The sequence below is a fragment of the Lonchura striata genome, chromosome 22, assembly GCF_046129695.1.
Source record: "Lonchura striata isolate bLonStr1 chromosome 22, bLonStr1.mat, whole genome shotgun sequence".
Lineage (NCBI taxonomy): Eukaryota > Metazoa > Chordata > Aves > Passeriformes > Estrildidae > Lonchura > Lonchura striata.
The window spans coordinates 4,603,742-4,621,369 of NC_134624.1; the positions used below are offsets into that span (position 1 = coordinate 4,603,742).

At 51.5% G+C, this 17,628-nt stretch overlaps 2 protein-coding genes and 1 non-coding gene across 3 annotated transcripts; all 3 read right to left on the reverse strand.

Moving 5' to 3' along the window:
- Positions 1-899: 899 nt before the first annotated feature.
- Positions 900-12,237, reverse strand: ZMYND19 (zinc finger MYND-type containing 19). Its single transcript, XM_021551627.2, has 6 exons — positions 12,124-12,237; positions 11,777-11,836; positions 10,346-10,452; positions 5,445-5,585; positions 3,769-3,949; positions 900-2,435 (listed from the first exon to the last, which is right to left on the reverse strand). The coding sequence occupies exons 1-6, from the start codon at positions 12,172-12,174 to the stop codon at positions 2,292-2,294; spliced, it is 684 nt and encodes a 227-aa protein (XP_021407302.1). The 5' UTR covers positions 12,175-12,237; the 3' UTR covers positions 900-2,291.
- A 2,758-nt stretch (positions 12,238-14,995) lies between these two features.
- Positions 14,996-17,572, reverse strand: RPL12 (ribosomal protein L12). Its single transcript, XM_021551622.3, has 7 exons — positions 17,468-17,572; positions 17,323-17,396; positions 17,081-17,179; positions 16,370-16,451; positions 15,691-15,777; positions 15,181-15,293; positions 14,996-15,092 (listed from the first exon to the last, which is right to left on the reverse strand). The coding sequence occupies exons 1-7, from the start codon at positions 17,502-17,504 to the stop codon at positions 15,087-15,089; spliced, it is 498 nt and encodes a 165-aa protein (XP_021407297.1). The 5' UTR covers positions 17,505-17,572; the 3' UTR covers positions 14,996-15,086.
- Positions 16,599-16,726, reverse strand: LOC116184241 (small nucleolar RNA SNORA65). The gene has a single exon (XR_004149000.2). It is a non-coding gene; the product is annotated as a small nucleolar RNA SNORA65 (small nucleolar RNA).
- Positions 17,573-17,628: the final 56 nt, after the last annotated feature.

Here is a 17,628-nt window from a genome sequence, read left to right on the forward strand (position 1 = left end):
CACCAGCAGGCAGGGATGTGTTTACTGCAGTCCCCAAGACCTTTCCAAGAGTCAAAATCCCTGTAGCCACTTTTCTCCTGTGGCATGAGGTGAGTCTGGAGTCAGAGATCACAACCCAGGTCAGAACTGGTTATCCCCCTGAGCCTTTGCAGGTGTCTGGGCAGTTTTGTTCCACTTGGCTTGGTCTCACAGCCCTTTAACCCTGTAGAAATCTCCCCACTTGCTGTTCCCCACCCTCCCACATTCCCGGGGATCAGGATTTCCCCAAGCCCCCTCCATCCTGGCTTTGTCCCACCTGTCCCTCGTTCCCTCACAGGAATTTCCCCATTGCCCCACCAGGCCCTGGTCTGCAGCCTCTCCTTGTCCTCACAGCAGCAGCATTAAAACATCAGCGCCAACTTTGTCCTGCTTGGTGCTGCTCAAGGGTTTAAGGGCTCCAAGACTGCACTTTGTTTTGATAAACATGATTCCTGGTAATAAAATGGAAAACTGGCAGGACAAATAGCAGCCTTTTAAACAGGCAAGGGAAAAAAAACTCAATACTTCTGCCCTATTCAATGGATTACATCAAACAATAAAATATTCCTTATGTCCCATTTTATATTAATCAAAAACTGCATTTCACTTCAAGGAAAGAATTAATGTTTTCTTTAAAAAAAATATTACCCATTATAGGAAAATTTGATTGGGTCCTGCTTGTTTTTTTCATACTGAAGAGCATTTTGGGCTGCCTGAACAGAAAAGTTACAGTACAACAGTGGTTTAAGAGTGGCAACTCGACCAAGTGCCTTTAACTGAACTTCCAGCAGGAAGTTTCAATAGTTTTTTGCTATTTCCCCAAGATGCTTAAAGCCAAAAGATGAAAACCCACCCAAATGTTAATAATTCAGAACTTCCTGTGCAGATATTAGAAACAGAATATAATATTGGAAGTCCACAGCAGATCGATTTTCTAACAAATTGAATACAAGCAAGACCAACATTGCAACATGAAGTGGCAAAGTGAATCCTGATTGAAAAATCAAAATTCTAAACGGCTTTTACAAAAAAAATTTCACTAAGCACTCCAAGAAAGGCTCTGCATCAAGCACTCAGCAGTTCACATTCTTCTACTGTGAAGCAAGACTAACACCTGGCACTAAATTATCCATTTAGCTCTTCAGGAAACTCAACTGATGTTCCTTACACTTCTAAGGCAAAAATGGAATAGAAAATGGTTATTCATTAAAAGAAAAATAGGCATGTGCTCTGCAAGGGAAATCCTCCTCCCATACTAGTTTTACTCATTACTACATTAAAAAAAAAAAGTGATTCTTGGATTGATGACAAGTCTTAAAAAAGTGAATAAATAACTCAGATTACCCAATATTAGATATTTAAACATCTTTGCACGTGACTGGAGTGTTTCCTACGCTACGGAGAAGCCACAAGGGCAACCACATCCACACACAGCTGCTACCTGAGCTCCCCTACCACTGCCTTCTGTACAAGGGCTTTGGAAAAGAAAGCTGCTCCAGCTTCCTGAAAATCCTGCCTGCTCCAAGGCCCATCTCCAGCAGCCCCTGGGAGGGGGCAGTGCCTGGACACAGATCCCAGAGGGTCCCTACGCCCCACGCCAGCTCCTGGGGCACTGCTCCTGCCCTGCAGGGACTGCCAGCAGCCAGGGCTGACTGGGCTCTGAAGGCAGCTGCAAGGGAAGGGGAAAAAGCCAGAGAGCAGACATGGATTCATTCCAACCTTTACTTTGTTTGCTCTTTTTTTGTTTGTATTTTTTTTTAAATAGAGCTTCCATGCAGAGTTCTCCATATGAAGTGCTGATGCCAGAGCCTGCCCCGCTGGCCTTGGCACTGCCACAGACACTTCTGCCACATGGGAGGAAAAGCTTTTGCTACATGACTTTTTTTCTTTTTTTTTTTTTTTTTTTTTTTGACTTTTAGGCCAACAACATGTTCTCATCTGAACATTACAATTAATGAGTGCTATCAAGAATTCCTAACAAAAACTGTACATGAGTTTACAAACGTATTAACATATAAATAATGAGAAGCTTCCTGCCTGGAGCTCCACAGTAGTCTTTTTGCTTGAGAATATAATACTGGAAGGGCAGACCCGATCCCTTTCCACAGCACCAGTCAGAGCTGGCTTAGTCCAGTCAGCCATTCTGCTCAAGCATCACAGGGTTTTTTCTTCAGTGCCTCTGGCTTTGATAAGCAGTCTGTCATACTGTGCAAAAGCAAGAGTCCAATGCCTTTGGGAAGGAATCCTGCTGCTGAGAGGCCTCTGCCACCCGGTCACCGCTCTGGCCCGAGCTCCTGCTGGAAGGTCCTTTTCTTCTCCCGACAGTGCTTCTTGTGGGCAGGCCAGTCCTTCTGCTGGCACTGCGAGCCGCAGTACCGCGCCACCTGGCAGCGGCCGCAGATGTTGAATTCACGTAACTGGGAACAAAAGGTGGTGTTAGAGGGGCTGCTCAGTGCCACGAGAACCTCAGCATCACTCCCAGGGGACACCCCAGCAGCTTTCCCAGGAGGAACCAAGAGCATTCCCAAGGAGCTTCATGATCAGGTCTTCCACGCCTGTCACAAACTGGTGACAGGACAAGGCTGCACAGCCTGAAGCTGAAGGAGGGCAGGGTTAGAGGGATATTGGGAAGAAATTCTTCCTGGGAGGCCCTGGCACAGGGTGCCCAGAGCAGCTGTGGGTGCCCCTGGAACCCTGGAAGTGCCCAAGGCCAGGCTGGACAGGGCTGGAGCACTCTGGGATAATGGAAGGTGTCCCTGCCCATGGCATGAGATGAATTGTAAAGTCCCAACCCAAACCAGTCTGGGATTCCATGAAACACGAACATCCCACCATGAATTTCAGAGAACAAGAAGGGTTTAAAGCAATTTATGTGGCTGTACATTTGCTCTTGTAAAATGAGCTTAACAGACAAAATATTAGAGCATTACACATTTGATGACACAATGCTGGTGTTTTGTCAACCTCAGTTCTATTTTCAACTACAAACACCTGAAATTCAGAAATTATCAGGAGGGCTGCACAAGCTCATCCATTGCCAATGTTACTGTTATCCAGGGAGGTTTTGGGCACAGACCCAAATAAAAGGCAGAGCTGCCTCTGTTTCAAATACATGGAATTTAAGATGATTTTTGTAATGTTCCTTTCACCAAAGCAGAAAGTGGAACACGATGGGTTTAGCCTACTCAGCATCTGCTATCACAAGAAAAGCCCTCGTGTATAGATAAGGCATCTGTGTGACAAGAGGCACAGCCCTTGCACAGCTCATTCTCTCACTCCTGATGTTGCCTTATCTTCCTCCAGCAGAACTTTTCCTCCCAGCTCTCCCCTGAATGAAGGCCACTGCAATTCACCTTCACCTCAGGAAATGGTAACCAGGTTATTTTTTGATTCCACGACCATCCAAACCCTCCTACAATGCTTCCTGCTGCCTCACAAGGCTGCTCACTCATCCCAGCTCTGCTCCCTGCAGGAAAGCTCCCACCTGGCTTTTTGTGCTCTCTGTAGAAATCACCCTCCTCCCAGCAGCCCAGTAACCTCCACTGCTCCAACTCAAACCCACGTTCCCTCCAACTGAAAATGATCACAGGGTCTGGAGCTTTAGGCCAAAGAAAACCTGAGTGAAGAAAATCATTGCTTTTAGCAACTCACTGGCTCACATAAAGTTCTACATTTTAAACAACAAATATATCCCTAGACACACCATTAGCCCAAGGCATTCTGTGCTCACTCCCAGCTCTCTGAACCCACCTGTTTTTCAATCATTGTGCAGGGAGGGTAGTGACATTCATAGTAAGTGCAGGAGTTCTCTTCCTCCTCCACAACATCCCCATTAGCATTGTAATATCTGGTTACATTCAGGACAGGAAACTGCTCTTCTATGGGGTCTGTAGGAAGTTGTTGGATTGCCAGCCAGTACAGACTTTGTTCCCTGGAAAAAAAAAAAACAAGTACAAGTTTGGTACATCAATGCATAATAATCATACAGAGTCACCGATTCTAAATTTATTTATTAATAAGGTTAATATTGTATTTAGCCTCAGACTGCAGATACTGCTCACATATTGGGTATTTTAAAGGTTATTTTAGCCTAAGTGCAAACCCCAAAAGTTTAAAGGTATCAATCAAGAAACATTTACATCAAGCAAAGTTAATTCTGTGCAAAATTATTCATACCAAGTCAAACTTAATTTCTGGCATGAAATCTGTTTATTGTTCTTGAACCACCAAAATCACGTAGAGCATTTGTAATTCACTACAGCTTCTCAAAATCAGTTTAACCAGCTTTAAACACCCCAATCTTAAAGCTGCTGCTGCAAGTGTTTCAGGAGTGTGAAGTCTGTGGGTCTCCCACTGTGTCCCATCACTAATTATCCAGTTCCATCCTGGCACAAAGAGTTTGATGTGCTGAGTGGCATCAGTGAAACCCAGCCCATGGGAAGCTCCCACGAGCTGCTGGTGAGAGGTGCTGGAAGCTGAGCCCAGAACTCACCATTTCCATCAGGAGCATTCTGCAGCTCCCAGTTCCCACTGGAATTTTGGTGCCTGAGATGTGCAGATTTCCCCGAGCCTCTGCCCAGCTGGGAGGGCACAGAGGCTTCCAGCTCCACCTGGCACAACCCCGAGGGCGGGATAGGTGGGACATGAGCACAGACTGTGCCCCAGGTGAGGAAGCCAGGACAGAGTTGTTGGAATTTGAGGTATTGATGATTCTGAGATTGTAAAAAGTTTCTGGTTTTTTGCTTTGTTGTTAAAGAAGAAGTTATAATTTGTCTGTGTTGGTTTTTAAGGTTGTTTATTTTTGCTTGTTTATAACATGTTCTGCTGCTTTGTTGCAGGTTTGTTTTGTAGGGTAGTGTGTGGGGCTCTGCCCCTTAGTGGGATGTTATAAACATTATATACTAGAAACTACCTGTGCTGTATTTATAATATTGTGCTAGTATTTATTATTTACGTTGAACAGTGTGTTTTTAGCCTAAACTAATAGAAAAATGCTAACACTACAGTGAAACATGAAGGGCATGAAGAAGGAGAAAAAGGACAAGACACACCCAATTTCCTCCATCTTGTCCCCTTTGGACCCCTAATCTAGAATCCTAAAATTTGACTTTTGCACCTGTGCCACACTTAATTATTACTTATATCAAACACTCAGAGCTGGTAATTCATCCTGTAAGATTGAAAACTCTTTTCCATGGGCAGAGATCACAGCCAGTGTCTCTGGGGCTCTGTCCAGGGGGGTTCCTGACCCCTGCCAGGGTCCCAGACCTGCCAGGGCAGCCAGAGGGAAGCTCTGGATTCCCACACAGAGTGATGTGTAAAGCAGCCAAGGTTTAATCAAAAAGGCTCTGCCAAGGCAAAAATCACTAAAGGAAGTAGACAACATGTGAAGAGATGTTCATGCCCCCTGCCAAGTGCTGCCATACCTTTGTTTGCTAGAGATGTCTTCAGCCTTGGGCTTCCAGCCCCAGGGGACGAGGCGCAGATTGTCCAGGCGGTTGTCCACGGTCACCGAGTTCAGATGCACCACCTGGAAGCCTGGAGCAATCCCTCCCCGGTGCCTCTCCCTGCAGGACACAAAACCAGCCTGAGGGTCAGTGGTGAACAGGAACAGCTAAAAAACAAAGGATCACAGCACTTCCAGAGGCAATGTGAGTTGGGACCTGCTGGCAAGCAGACTCCAGTGGCTACTTCTGACAGGGCAACTACAAGGAGAAAGTGCCTTATTCCAGCAGGTGGTTTCAATTATAAGTTAGTTTAATCAAAAGACAGAGCATAGAGTAAGTTCAAGCATGTTGCTTAGTTCCAGAGTCTACTCCTCCAGTTACTGAAAAGATCCATGGAACTACAGCATTCCTTGGAAGGTGCCAATACTGGCTTATAATTTCCATAGGAAATTCTATCAGACACATTTGTGCAAGTTTGGCACTGGTGTGGTGTCACAAGGCTTATTATTTATGAAGAAACACCTCTGAACAGCAACAGGACAGAGGTTTCACCAAGTATGCAAATGCTTTTTAGACTATAATTGTGTGTAACACACTGAAAGTCTGAAATGACTCCACAATTGACCAAGAGACACCTGAACCTTGACCAAAACCCAAAGCAGGACTAAGCCAGGATGGCTGCAGAGAGAATCTTCCCTATTGCCTTCTAAGAGTTTCCATTTCCCCTTCCCCCTTCTTTTCACCTTTCCTCTCTCTGTTTCATCAAGTATCAAGTTCACTGTCAAACTCCCTCGTATCTGGACGAGTTTTGGTATCATTTCTTGCAGGAATCCTCATCCCAGCTGAAATGCAAGGCTTGGACAGGAGGCTGTGTCCCTGTGACTGTTCTGCCATGAGGAACCTCCCAGCACAGGAGAACAGGATGGAGACCTCCCAGCAGCTTTCCACAACCCCAGCCTGGACACCGAGTCCTGCTCAGCCATTACTGAACATTTCAGGTCAAATAATTATTTTAATTTTGAAGAGATATTTGCCCGAGTTTAAAAATTCCAACTTTTTTTTAACCTTTATAAAGCTCAGCATTACCCAGCAGAACAGGAAACTCATTTCAACATGACTTACAATGAAAAATGTAGGATTTTGTATTCTTGGTCAAAATCCATCCAGATATGTCTAAGTTATATACCCTGGGGGTAAGAGAATCTCTTGCACTTCACATACACCCCAAAACTTTGTAGAATTTAATGAGGAGAATCCCCTTGGAGAGCCTACAAGAAGCACCTACACACAGACTGTGCTCCAGCTCCCAGCAGGAAATTCCTGTGAGAATTCCCTGCATCAGAACAGAGCCTGGAGCACCCTGCCAGGGAGTCTGCTGGGTCTCCATGGAACAGGGAAAAGTTCTTCCCCTTGAAGGTAAAAGTGAATAAAATCCTTCTTCTGGGGAAAAAGAAACCAAACTACAGACATTAAAGCAAAGAAACTATGGCAAGGAGTCTGCTGAAGTGCCCTAAAGGAGGAATCCCAGCTTGATTTGGGTTGGAAGGGATGTTAAAATTCAGCTCATTCCCTGCCACGGGCAGGGACACCTTCCACTACCCAGGCTGCTCCAAACCCCATCCAGCCTGGCCCTGAACAATTCCAGGGATCCTGGGCCACTTCCAGGGCTTCCCCACCCTCCCAGGGAACAATTCCTTCCCAATACCCCATCCATCCCTGCCCTCTGGCACTGGGAAGCCATTACAGTAACAGCTACTTTTGAGTTGTTGAAGGCCAGCAGAGGGTCTGGCAAAGGGAATCAGGAGACCTGAGGGCCCCAAGTGGGAACCCAGAAGTGCTGGAGGTGAGCATCAGTCACACATGGAGACAGGGAAGGAGTTAAGGTTCTTAGAATGAGCCTAGGATGAAGTGCCAGCTGCAGAGATGGGACAGACAGGAGACAGGAATCTGGGAGGAGGAGACAGAAGTTCAGAGCAAGAGCAGACTGTGCAGGGGGAAAGGGACTCCAAGCCTAAGTTCAGGAATATTTTTGATTTTATTAGATGAGAGTTTAGAAACTGCTCGAGCTGGGGAAGGAGAAAGGATTATGAGAGATTGTCCCTGACACTTGGGATGTCACAGCAGAGTGGCACATACCCAGCTCCTCTTCCTCCACAGCCCAGATCTGCACACAACACCCCAAAAAGAAAATTCTGACCAATTCCCTCCCACACTGAGCCAGTCTTTATCTCCTTGTATGAAACCACATTATACCTACACTGCCAGCTCTTCTGAGACCTCAAGTGACAAAAGCCTAAGTAAAGGTGGAAGTTGGGCCTTGCTGGTGAGCAGCCAGTGTTAAACACCACTGCACTGAGGTGCCAGGATTGGTAATGCCAAATTCAGGGTGGCCCCTTCTCTCCACACATCAAGAAGAAAGCTTTGAACACAGGAGCACTCCCCTCCCCTCCCCAGGCCTCTCTTTGACCATCCCAGCTCATCCAAGCTGAGCAGCAAGGACAGGCTGTGGAGAACCTGCCTTGTGAACAGCCTCAGTAATGCAGCCAAAACTCCTGCAGAGCTGGAGCTTCTGCCTCCCCGTGCACTCCTGAGCTCCTGCAGGATGCCAGGCAAAACCCTTCCCCCAAGACTTCTCAGGGAATCATGTGGATTCTGTTCTTTTGGTATTTCAGCAGCTCAGAGCCCAGGACTGGAATACAAGTGCAGACACAGCAATTCCAAGCACCAGGAACCAGAACTGAGCCTGTTACAGGCAGTGAGGTGGCAAGTGCTCTAAAAAAACCCCTCAAAAACCCCCAGAAATCAGGTCCTGGATGTCTTTTTGAACATGCAGTTGGTGTTACTTATGACTAATCCCCTGCTGCTGCTGTTCCCCAGGGAACATCAGAACACAGAGCTGGGATTGCTCCACAGGGATAAAACTTCTGCAGAGACACCCAAATCCTGCTTTGGGGGAGCCAAAACTCCATGTGGATATCAGAGCAAGCAGCAGAGAGGCTGAAGAACCATCAGGAAGTTCTCCCTGTAAGAATTTTTGCAGCTCAGGTGGGGAATTTTCAGCTCTTTGGTTGGATGCCTTTTGATCCCAGTTGGCTCTGCACAGGGCAGAGGAGGGCTCTGGGAGAAGGTCCCTGGCACTGCTGCAGCTCCAGGATTTCTATCCCAAGTGCCTCATTATGTGAACAAAGATACCTGCTTAACTAGAAAAGAAAAAAAAAAATTAAATCTGTTTTACTTGCATCTACCACATGTTACTCACAGTACCTTAGACGAGAGGCACACAACTTTTTTCATGATTTCAGGGGTTCATGTGCAGAGAACAACTGAATTACACACCTACACCTGCAGTAATCCACGTTCTGTGGTTTTCATTCATCCAAGGAGTCAGGCTGGCCCTGGGAAATGCAATCACTGCATGGCTCTGCCCAGCTCTCCTGACTCTTACAGGCTCCAAACCTGCAGCCCTGTCCCTCCTCACCAAGGGAAGGACCTGACACCACTCTCCAGTCCTGGTCTGTGCTCAGAGCAGCCCCAAAATTGCTCTCTTCAGGAGATGCCGAAGCTTCACAGCCCCTGCAGAGCCTCTGACCTGCAACACCAACACCTTCAGGTCCAAAAGGAATGCACAGGAACAGCAGAGATATTTTACATTTTCTAGTTCAGAAATCTGACTGCAACTTCAGAACTGCAGCTCTGCTTGCCTGGCAGCTGACCCTCCTCTCTGTGCCTCTCCAAAATCCCCATTACACACAATCTTTTATTTTTAACCAGCCCATGCTCGAGTGACACAATTTGAATTTCCTAACTGAATATGCTCAAATGACTTCCTAATTTGAGTAAAACAAGCCAGGAGAGGCAATGGCTGGGCCGTGTCATAAACAAATAGCTGGGCTGTCATCATTTGCACAGCCTTCAACAATTGACCTGAATAATTTTCAGGTGCTGTTTAATGCTACTTACAGATAATAATTATGACTGAGGTTCACAGTTAGCAGCAACTGTCAGTGATTTGCTCCACACATTGCAGCCAATTTCATAATTTCAACAAAGTTCTATGTGCAATAAGATTAAATATTAACAGATGCAGGTTAAAATCCGTATTTAATAAGCAGGCTGGAAATAACAATCTTATATTCTTCCTGTCTCCTTCCTCCTGTGCAAAGCCTGGTTCTAGAGGATAAAAGGTAACCTGGAAAGATAAAGGGCATCCTGGGCACTGTGACTTCCAAGGATGTGGAACTGAATAGAAAATATACTTAATTCTTCCAAAAAGGCTTTTTAAATAAACATCAGATTTCATAAGCAGATCACACCTTTTGTACAAACCCACCAACAGCTCAAAGGAGTAACAGAGGAGCTCAGAGGGTGAGCTGCTCTCACAAATGAGGAAATCGGCCCCTAAAACTTAATATTAATCCTATGAAGAATTTGTAGAGTATTGAAAATAAGATGCAGCTGCTGATATGAAGCATCAGCAGCAGCACCTCAGGCAGCTTTGCAGAAAGCCATAAAAAACACCTCAAATTTTAAGTCATCAGAGTTCCCTCTCTCCAGTGCTCTGCCAATTCTCAGCAGACAAAAAGCCCCACAACCAATCTCCAAAGGTTTGTTTTCCTCTATTAAATGGTGCAGGTCCTGCTCTTCCCCCAGCTGCAGTTTGGGCAGCATTTCTCAGGGGTGATCAGGGTGTCCATGAACCTGTCTCTGCTCTCCCTGCCTGGAATGTTTCACAGGCTGTGCCTGCGAGGACCCTGCACACCAAAGTCCTGTGGGCCCCCTGTGCTGGGTTTGCCTCTCCTGAGGGAACAGCAGCAGAGATCACCCCACACAAGCTGGGGCAGCAAACTGAACCCTTGATTTCCACTCCCTCCAGTACCCACCAGAGCAGCTCGTGCAGGAGGCGGCCCGAGCCCCGGCCCCGGTTCTTGTCGAAGGCGTAAGCGAAGATTTTAGCACCATTTCCATCAGCATCCACCTCCATCCGAGCCTAGGGGGAAGGAAAGGCCGTGAGAGCACCCCATGGGGCACACAGCACCTGCTCCACTGGGATGGAGCCCACATTTGGGGGATGAACCCCACATTTCATACTTGTACCTGCAGCCCCTTGAGCTCAGTGGGATTTGAGCTGTCCCAAACTCCCAGAGGGACCAACCAGCCCAGCTTGTCCCCTCAGAGTGCTCTGTGCTCCCAGCACTCCTGAGAGCTCCCTGAGGCAGCTGTTGGCACCTCTGGGTGCTGAAAGCCAAAGAGCACCCCAAGAAGGGGGTCCCTGGGGGCTGTGGTGTGGATGGACCCTGTGGAGCTGGGCTGGGAAAGGACAGGGGGAGCAGGGGGAAGCTGGGGGGTGTCTGGATGAAGAACAGCAGGAATGCAGCTGTGGGGATTCATGGCAGGATCCACACTCTGTCCCTGGGCAGCCAGCAGGGCTTTGCTTCCAGCACTGCCCCTACACCCACCTCGCTGGGAGAGTCAGGGCCTGTCGTTTTGCCCACATTTCTAAATTTTCCTGCCATTTTTCCAGCACTCCATGATGGTGTTCAGAGCTCTCAAGGCACAGGAAGAACTTGATACATCTGGGACAGTCAGGGTGTGTTACCACCACAGTGATAGAAACTCACAGTGGCTGCCAGAGGGGAGGAATGGACAAACAAGGAGTGTTCTGGCAGCAGCACTACCCAAAGTCATTTTCTAAAATCCCTAAGAGCAGCCCCAGAGCATCCATGGCACTGCAGAAATTTAGCAGATGATGGTCCCTCCTCCAAAAAAAACTTTATTTGTTAAAGATTTAGTAATCATTGTCTTTCAAAGCCTTGGTAGAACCCACTTACCCTCTTCCAGTGGATGTGAAGAGGAAACACTTTTTATGGTCCTATAATCAGTTATAATAACACAAGTTTTCCTCATTCAAGACTAAGTGCAGAGTGAACATTTTTAATGTTTGCCAAACCACGGATAAATTATCAGTTCACCAAAAGCATACAAATAGCATGAAAACAAAAACACTACAAAACAAATAAGTAAAAAAAATGTTTTAAAACAACGTTTGTCTAATTGAAGAAAAAAAAAAAAAAAAGAAAAAAAAAGAAAACCCAGAACTTTTCCTGCTTGGAAGCCTCCACGCTGGGACTTCAGTGAGTTAAAAGTGGTTTTTTTTCCGCCAATCAGGGGAGCTGCAGGCACAGCGCTGCCGGAGCGGCGGGGCTGGAGCGGGGCACGGGGGAGGCGGGAGCCCCGGGGCGGCCCGGGCGGGCAGCGGAACCGCGGAACCCGGGAAAACAGCGGAGGGAGCGCGGGCAGCGGCGGGGCCTCACCTCGAAGGAGTAGCTCTCCACCAGCGGGATGTCCTGCTCGTCGATCAGCGTGTACTTGGTCTGGAACACAGCGAGAGCGCCGTCAGCGCGGCCGCACGGCCCGGGGCGGCACGGCACGGCCCCGTAAGGCCCCGGCACGGCCTCACTGTGGCCTCGGCGTGGCCCCGGCGGCTCGGTACGACCCGGCAATGCGCAGCACGGCCCGGCACAGCACGGCCCTCCCCGCCCGGCAGCGCCGGCCGGCCCGCCCGCTGCCCCCCGCCCGGCCGGACCCCTCGCCCCGGCCCCGCCGTCCCCCCGCCCCGCCCGGCGCGGCCGAGCCCGGGCCGGCGGCGCCCCGCGCGGACCTTGCCGGCCACCCGCCCGAGCCGGACGATGCCCAGCTTGAAGTCGGTCATGGCGGGGCCGGGCCGGGGCCGCCGCTCGCCCCGCGCCGCTGCCACGCGCCGCCGCCTCGCGCACACCCGGGGGGCGGGGCCGCCGCGCCACCGCCCCCCGCCGCCGCTCGGCCAATGGCGGCCCGCGCCACCGCCCACCCGCGCCCGGCGGGCCAATGGGAGCCCGCGCCGCCCTCGCGTCACTCCCGCGAACGCCGCCGCCGCGGCCAATGTGCGCGCCGCGCGCCGCGCCGCGGGTCACGTGGGACGAGGCCCCGCGCGCGGGCGCGGACGGCGCGGGAGGCGCGGGCGGTGACGTCACGTTCGCGGGAAGCTTCGTGCCGGCGGCAGCGGGGGCGCGGCCGCGCTTAAAGGGACCGCGCCCCCCCGGCCGAACGGGGACACCCCCGGGAACCCCGGGAGGGGAACAGGGACGCCCCCGGGGCCCGGGAGCCCCGGGCTCGCTGGCCGGTAGCACATGTCGGCGGCGGCCCCGCCGCTGGATGCGCCGGCTCTCGGCCCGGACACCCCGCGCAGCCCCGAGGAGCCGTGCGAGGGGAGCCGCGTCCGGCCGGATCGGGCAGGGGACGGAGGCTCCGGAGCTGCAGAGGCCTCCGGGATGCCGGGGTCCAGCTCCGGCCCTGCCCGGGACACCCCGGCCGGCCCTCCCGGCGCAGCCCGGGCGCCGCCGGGGTTCGCTGCGGGGCTGCTGCGCCCTGCCCTGGGCCAGCACAGAGCGACCACGGGTCGCCCAAGAGACTCCCCAGCAGGGCAGCTGCTGCCAGAACTTCCAGCCGTTCCAGCACTGCGGGTTACTTCAGGATCTGCGAGGGAATCCCAGCAATTGTTTGGTTCAGATTTCAACCCAGGGCATCTTCATTCCTCAAAAAACAGCAAAGATTTGTGGGAACCCTCTCCCAGGGCTGCTCCATCTGCTTATCCTCAGCCTGGATTGATCCCGGGAGATGCCTCTTAGTTGCACTTAAACCTCATGAGGTTCCCATGGGCACTGCTCGAGCTTGTTCAAGTCCCTCTGGATGGCACCAGATCCCTCAGATCTGTCACTGCATCCTCAGCTTGGTGTCACCTGCTTGGTGTCCCCTGCCAGTCTGCTGAGGTTGCACTTGATCCCTTCATCTATGCCATTAATGAAGATACTAAAATAATAAATTAGGAAGATGGGTTTAAATGTGACGTTAATGTCGGTGGTTATCTTTGGAACTCTCTGCCTCCTTTTGAAGAAGCATGATTGGGGAAATATTAATTATTGACAGGGCAAACCCTCCTTCCAAGCACTGATTTGCTCCTACCAGAGAACATGCCCTCAGGCAGCATGGGAAAGGAAAGTTACAGGTCCTGTCCCAGGAGAACTCCCAGTAAGGAAAAGGAATCATTTTTCCAACTGTTTCCAGCACTGCCAAGTGGAGGGAAACCCACACAGGACAGCCCCGACAGCACGAGCTCCTGAGACTGGGGGTTCACACCAGACTGGATTTCCAACACCGGGGGCACAGAGATTTTAACGGAGTTTAAAGCAGAGCTGCTGCTGGAAGGGGCTGCAGCCTCTGCCAGGCTGCCCTGCCTCAGGCACCACAGGCGTTTGTGCAGCTTTGTTGTGGAATCCCGGGCAAACCTCAGCTGGAAGGGACCCAACCCTCCCCTGGCATCGCAGCCAGGCTGGCCTGGGGTGAGGATGGGGATCCCACTGCCTCTGCAGCCCCCTCAGCCTGTGGCCACTTGTCACACAAGGGTTTTCTCCCCCTGTACTTTTTCAGAATTTGTGCCACACAAACCCTTGGAGAGATGGGGATTGGGCAGGTTTCAGAGCAGGAGGAGCCACACCTGACCTATTCCAGAAGCATCCAAATAACTCCCAGCTTGAAACATTGGTAACATGGTTAATTCCAACAAAGGAACCAGAGAATCACAGAATTCCTGAGCTGTGAGGGGCCCACCAGGATCGCCCAGCCCCTGTCCCTACCCCCCAAAATCCCACCCTGGGCATCCCTGGCAGCGCTGGCCAAAGGCTCCTGGAGCTCCGGCAGCCTCGGGGCCGTGCCCATTCCCTGGGCAGCCTGGGCAGTGCCAGCACCTCTGGGTGAAGAACCTTTCCCTGATATGCAGTCGTTCCCTCAGCATGGCAAATCCCTGAATTTCACCTGTATTTTTTTTCCTGGCTGCCGCAGAGAAAGGCCCTACAATCAGCTGGGGGGAAACAGATGGAAGTGCAGAGCCACAAACTGTCCTGGTTTTGACTCCATCAGCTGCATGTGGAGCTGGGGACAGGGAGAGAGGGGCCAGCACAGGCCTGGAGCCCAGGCAGAGCTGCCCAAGGCACAGCCACACCAGGCAAGGACAGACACATCCCTGGGCTCATGGGATTCCCATGGCTGGGAATAGCCAGGTCAGGCTTTGCTCAGTTTTACTTTAGGAGTGAGGAACGTGCAGCTCCCCTCCACACTGACAGGGATAGTGACATGTCCTGGACAATGGGTATCTGCCAAGGCTCGTGGATTTGATAAAAATGGGTTTTTTTGATCATGCCTTTCCCATGTCACTACAGCCCCACTTAAGGCCCTGTGGCCCTCAAGTCACCGGGGCAGTGACCCAAATTTCATCAGGGAGCAAAGGACACAAATGGATCTCATTTTCAATAAACAAAGCTAAACCTTCTGCTCATTCCTCACCCCATTATTTAACAACCACACTTCCATCCCTGCCCAAATCCCTCTGGAACAGACATGGACACATCCCAGCAAAGGTGCTGAATTTCCAGAAGACAGGGAGAGATTCCCCAAAGCAAAATTCACAGCATGGGACAGGGACAAATCAAACCAACAAGTATCTGCAGACAACTGGGTCTTTATTTTAGTATTTAAAGTGCTACAAAAAATTGAAGGAGCCTTCATGTGGCAACTTCCTTTTCTGCAGTCTTAGCTCTGTTGGAAGAAGCAAACACAGCTCATTAGTGGAGTCTTTCATTAATTAGATATTGTACAGCAATTTGAGTCAGAGCTGGGTACTTACAGCTGGGCACTCGATGGCACCACTGTTGATATCATCGATGATGTCGTGGGGGTGTCTCCCATCAATGCTGCAGCCCACGGACTGGGCAGTGCCAAGGATCTCCTTGATGGTCCCTGAAGCAGCAGACACAGCTTGTCACTGCTCTCCATGGGAAAACATCTGAGGAGCTTACCTGGAGCAGCCTGGGCCAGGCAAGGTGTCCCTGCCCATGGCAAGGGGTGCAACTCAACAAGCTTTAAGGTCCCTCACAACCCAAACCAGTGTGGATTCTGACAGCTGCTCTCAGCTGTCCCTCTTCCTTCAGGGGTTTGCAGGCTGGAGCCTCAGGGCTCAGCAAGGAACATCAACTCCCTCAACCAGACCTCACACCCTGAACTCCCCGAAGAACACACTGCAAACCCCCTGTGCTCCTCCCCAGGTGCTGGGGCTGCCTGCTCCCTGCAGCAGAGCTCAGTTCAGCCCTCCCTGGCTGGCAGTGGAGCATTCCCTGCAGCCCAGCCCTGGACTCACCCGAGAGCTCCCGGGCCAGGGAGCGGTGCCGCATCTGCCGCGCGATGTTCACGATCTCGTCGAAGGTGACGCTGCCGCTGTGCTTAACTGGGAGGGAACAGCAGCAGTGAGGCACCTGGGCACTGCCAGCTCCCCCTTTCCCCTGGGAGCACCATTCCCAGCACTCGGATCACATGGAGAGCTGGGGGTTTGCAGCTCCAGCAGGGCTGCTGTCAGTGCTGCTGCCCCCAGACTGCAGCACCCAATTACCCCCAACTCCTCTAAGCTGGCATTTCTGCAGCTCCCCTGGCTGTGCCAGGCCCTGTGCTACAGCACAGTCATGGGGCAGGGGCCTGTTCTACCCCAGCTTTGCCCAGAGCAGCTGTGGCTGCCCCTGGATCCCTGGCAGTGCCCAAGGCCAGGCTGGACAGGGCTGGGAGCACCTGGGACAGTGGGAGGTGTCCCTGCCATGGCAGGGGTGGCACTGATGGGCTTTTAAATCCCTCCCAACTCCATACTCTCCTCAAACACAGAGCGCAGCTGATATGCATCTATTGGTACCCTGGCACTGCAGGGATGCCCAAAACAGCCTCATGTCCCCTATTTACCAGTTTGTGCTGAATAATCCCAGAGAAACGTACTGGTATTCCCCTTCTTTTACACCCAAAATATTGAGAATCAAACACAGGGGAACACTTACTGTTCTTCTGCTTCTTCCTGTCACGAGGTGGCTCCTTCAGAGCTTTGATAATCAGAGCAGAGGCAGAAGGAACAACCTCTATCTAAATACAAAAAAATTAATTTCCCCCGCCATTCTACATTACTATGGAGACACTCAATCAACCTGTTCATTATCTCAGCAAAGGTAATTGCCAGCAGTGTGGATTTGATCAGTTCCCTCGTACTCCAGGTTTTTTTGTGCTGCAGGAATCTGTTCCCAGGTTTTCGGCACAGGCCTCCCCACAAGCAGGAGAGGACTGCTTCCTGCCTGGGGCTTCCTCTCAGCTCACCACTGGAATGTACCAGCCACAGACAACAGAACAGGTACGGTGGCAGGTGGCTACAGAAGTTGACAAGATTTTAAATTATTTATTTCTATGCTGCTTTAAGGACTTTTTTTTTTGCTGGTTCAATGTTCCGGAAAAAAAAAACCTATCTGCAACAGGATGGAAGTTGAATTTTCTCCTCCTGCCTGACAAAGCCCCATGGCTCCACACACATCCCCCCACCCGCGTTTTAAGGTCTTCGCGGAAGACCCCCACACGCCCCATGTGTGGCACTCATTTTATCCACCTCGGAAGGATGAAGGGCTGAGTGGACCCTGCCGGGATCCGGGCCGGTGGCTGGAGCAGGCGGAGCCCGGCTGGGCTCCACGCCTGCAGCACCGGCCGGCCCCTGCGGCGTGCGGTACCTGCGCTTGCCTGTTCTGGATCGTCAGCTTCACCGTGATCCGCAGCCCCTTCCAGTCGCCCGTGGCCTTGGCGATGTCATCGCCCACCTTCTTGGGGGACTGAGGGGCGACACACAGGTCACACACGGCTCGGGTTAAAGCCGAGAGCCCCAGCGCTGCCCCGGCTGCTTCCCAGCGCCTTCCAACATGTTTCACCCTCCCTGGCCTCCTCCTCCCCAGCTCTCCCCGTCCCCAGCACGTACCAGCCCCAGCGGTCCGATCTTGGGGGCCAGCGCGGACGTGGCTCCGACCTCGCCGCCGGTGCAGCGCAGGTAAACTGCGGGGACAGCGCCGTCAGCCGCGCCCCGCGGCCCCCGCCCGCCTCCCGGCCCGCTGCCCGCCACCTACCCACTTTGATCTCGTTGGGATCGAACTTGGGCGGCATCGCGGCGGCGGATGGCGGCTATGGAGGCGGATGGAGGCGGATGGAGGCGGATGGAGGCGGATGGAGGCCGGAACCCAGGCCTTCTCGAGGCAGCCGAAAGACAGCCTGGGATGCGCGGGCCTAA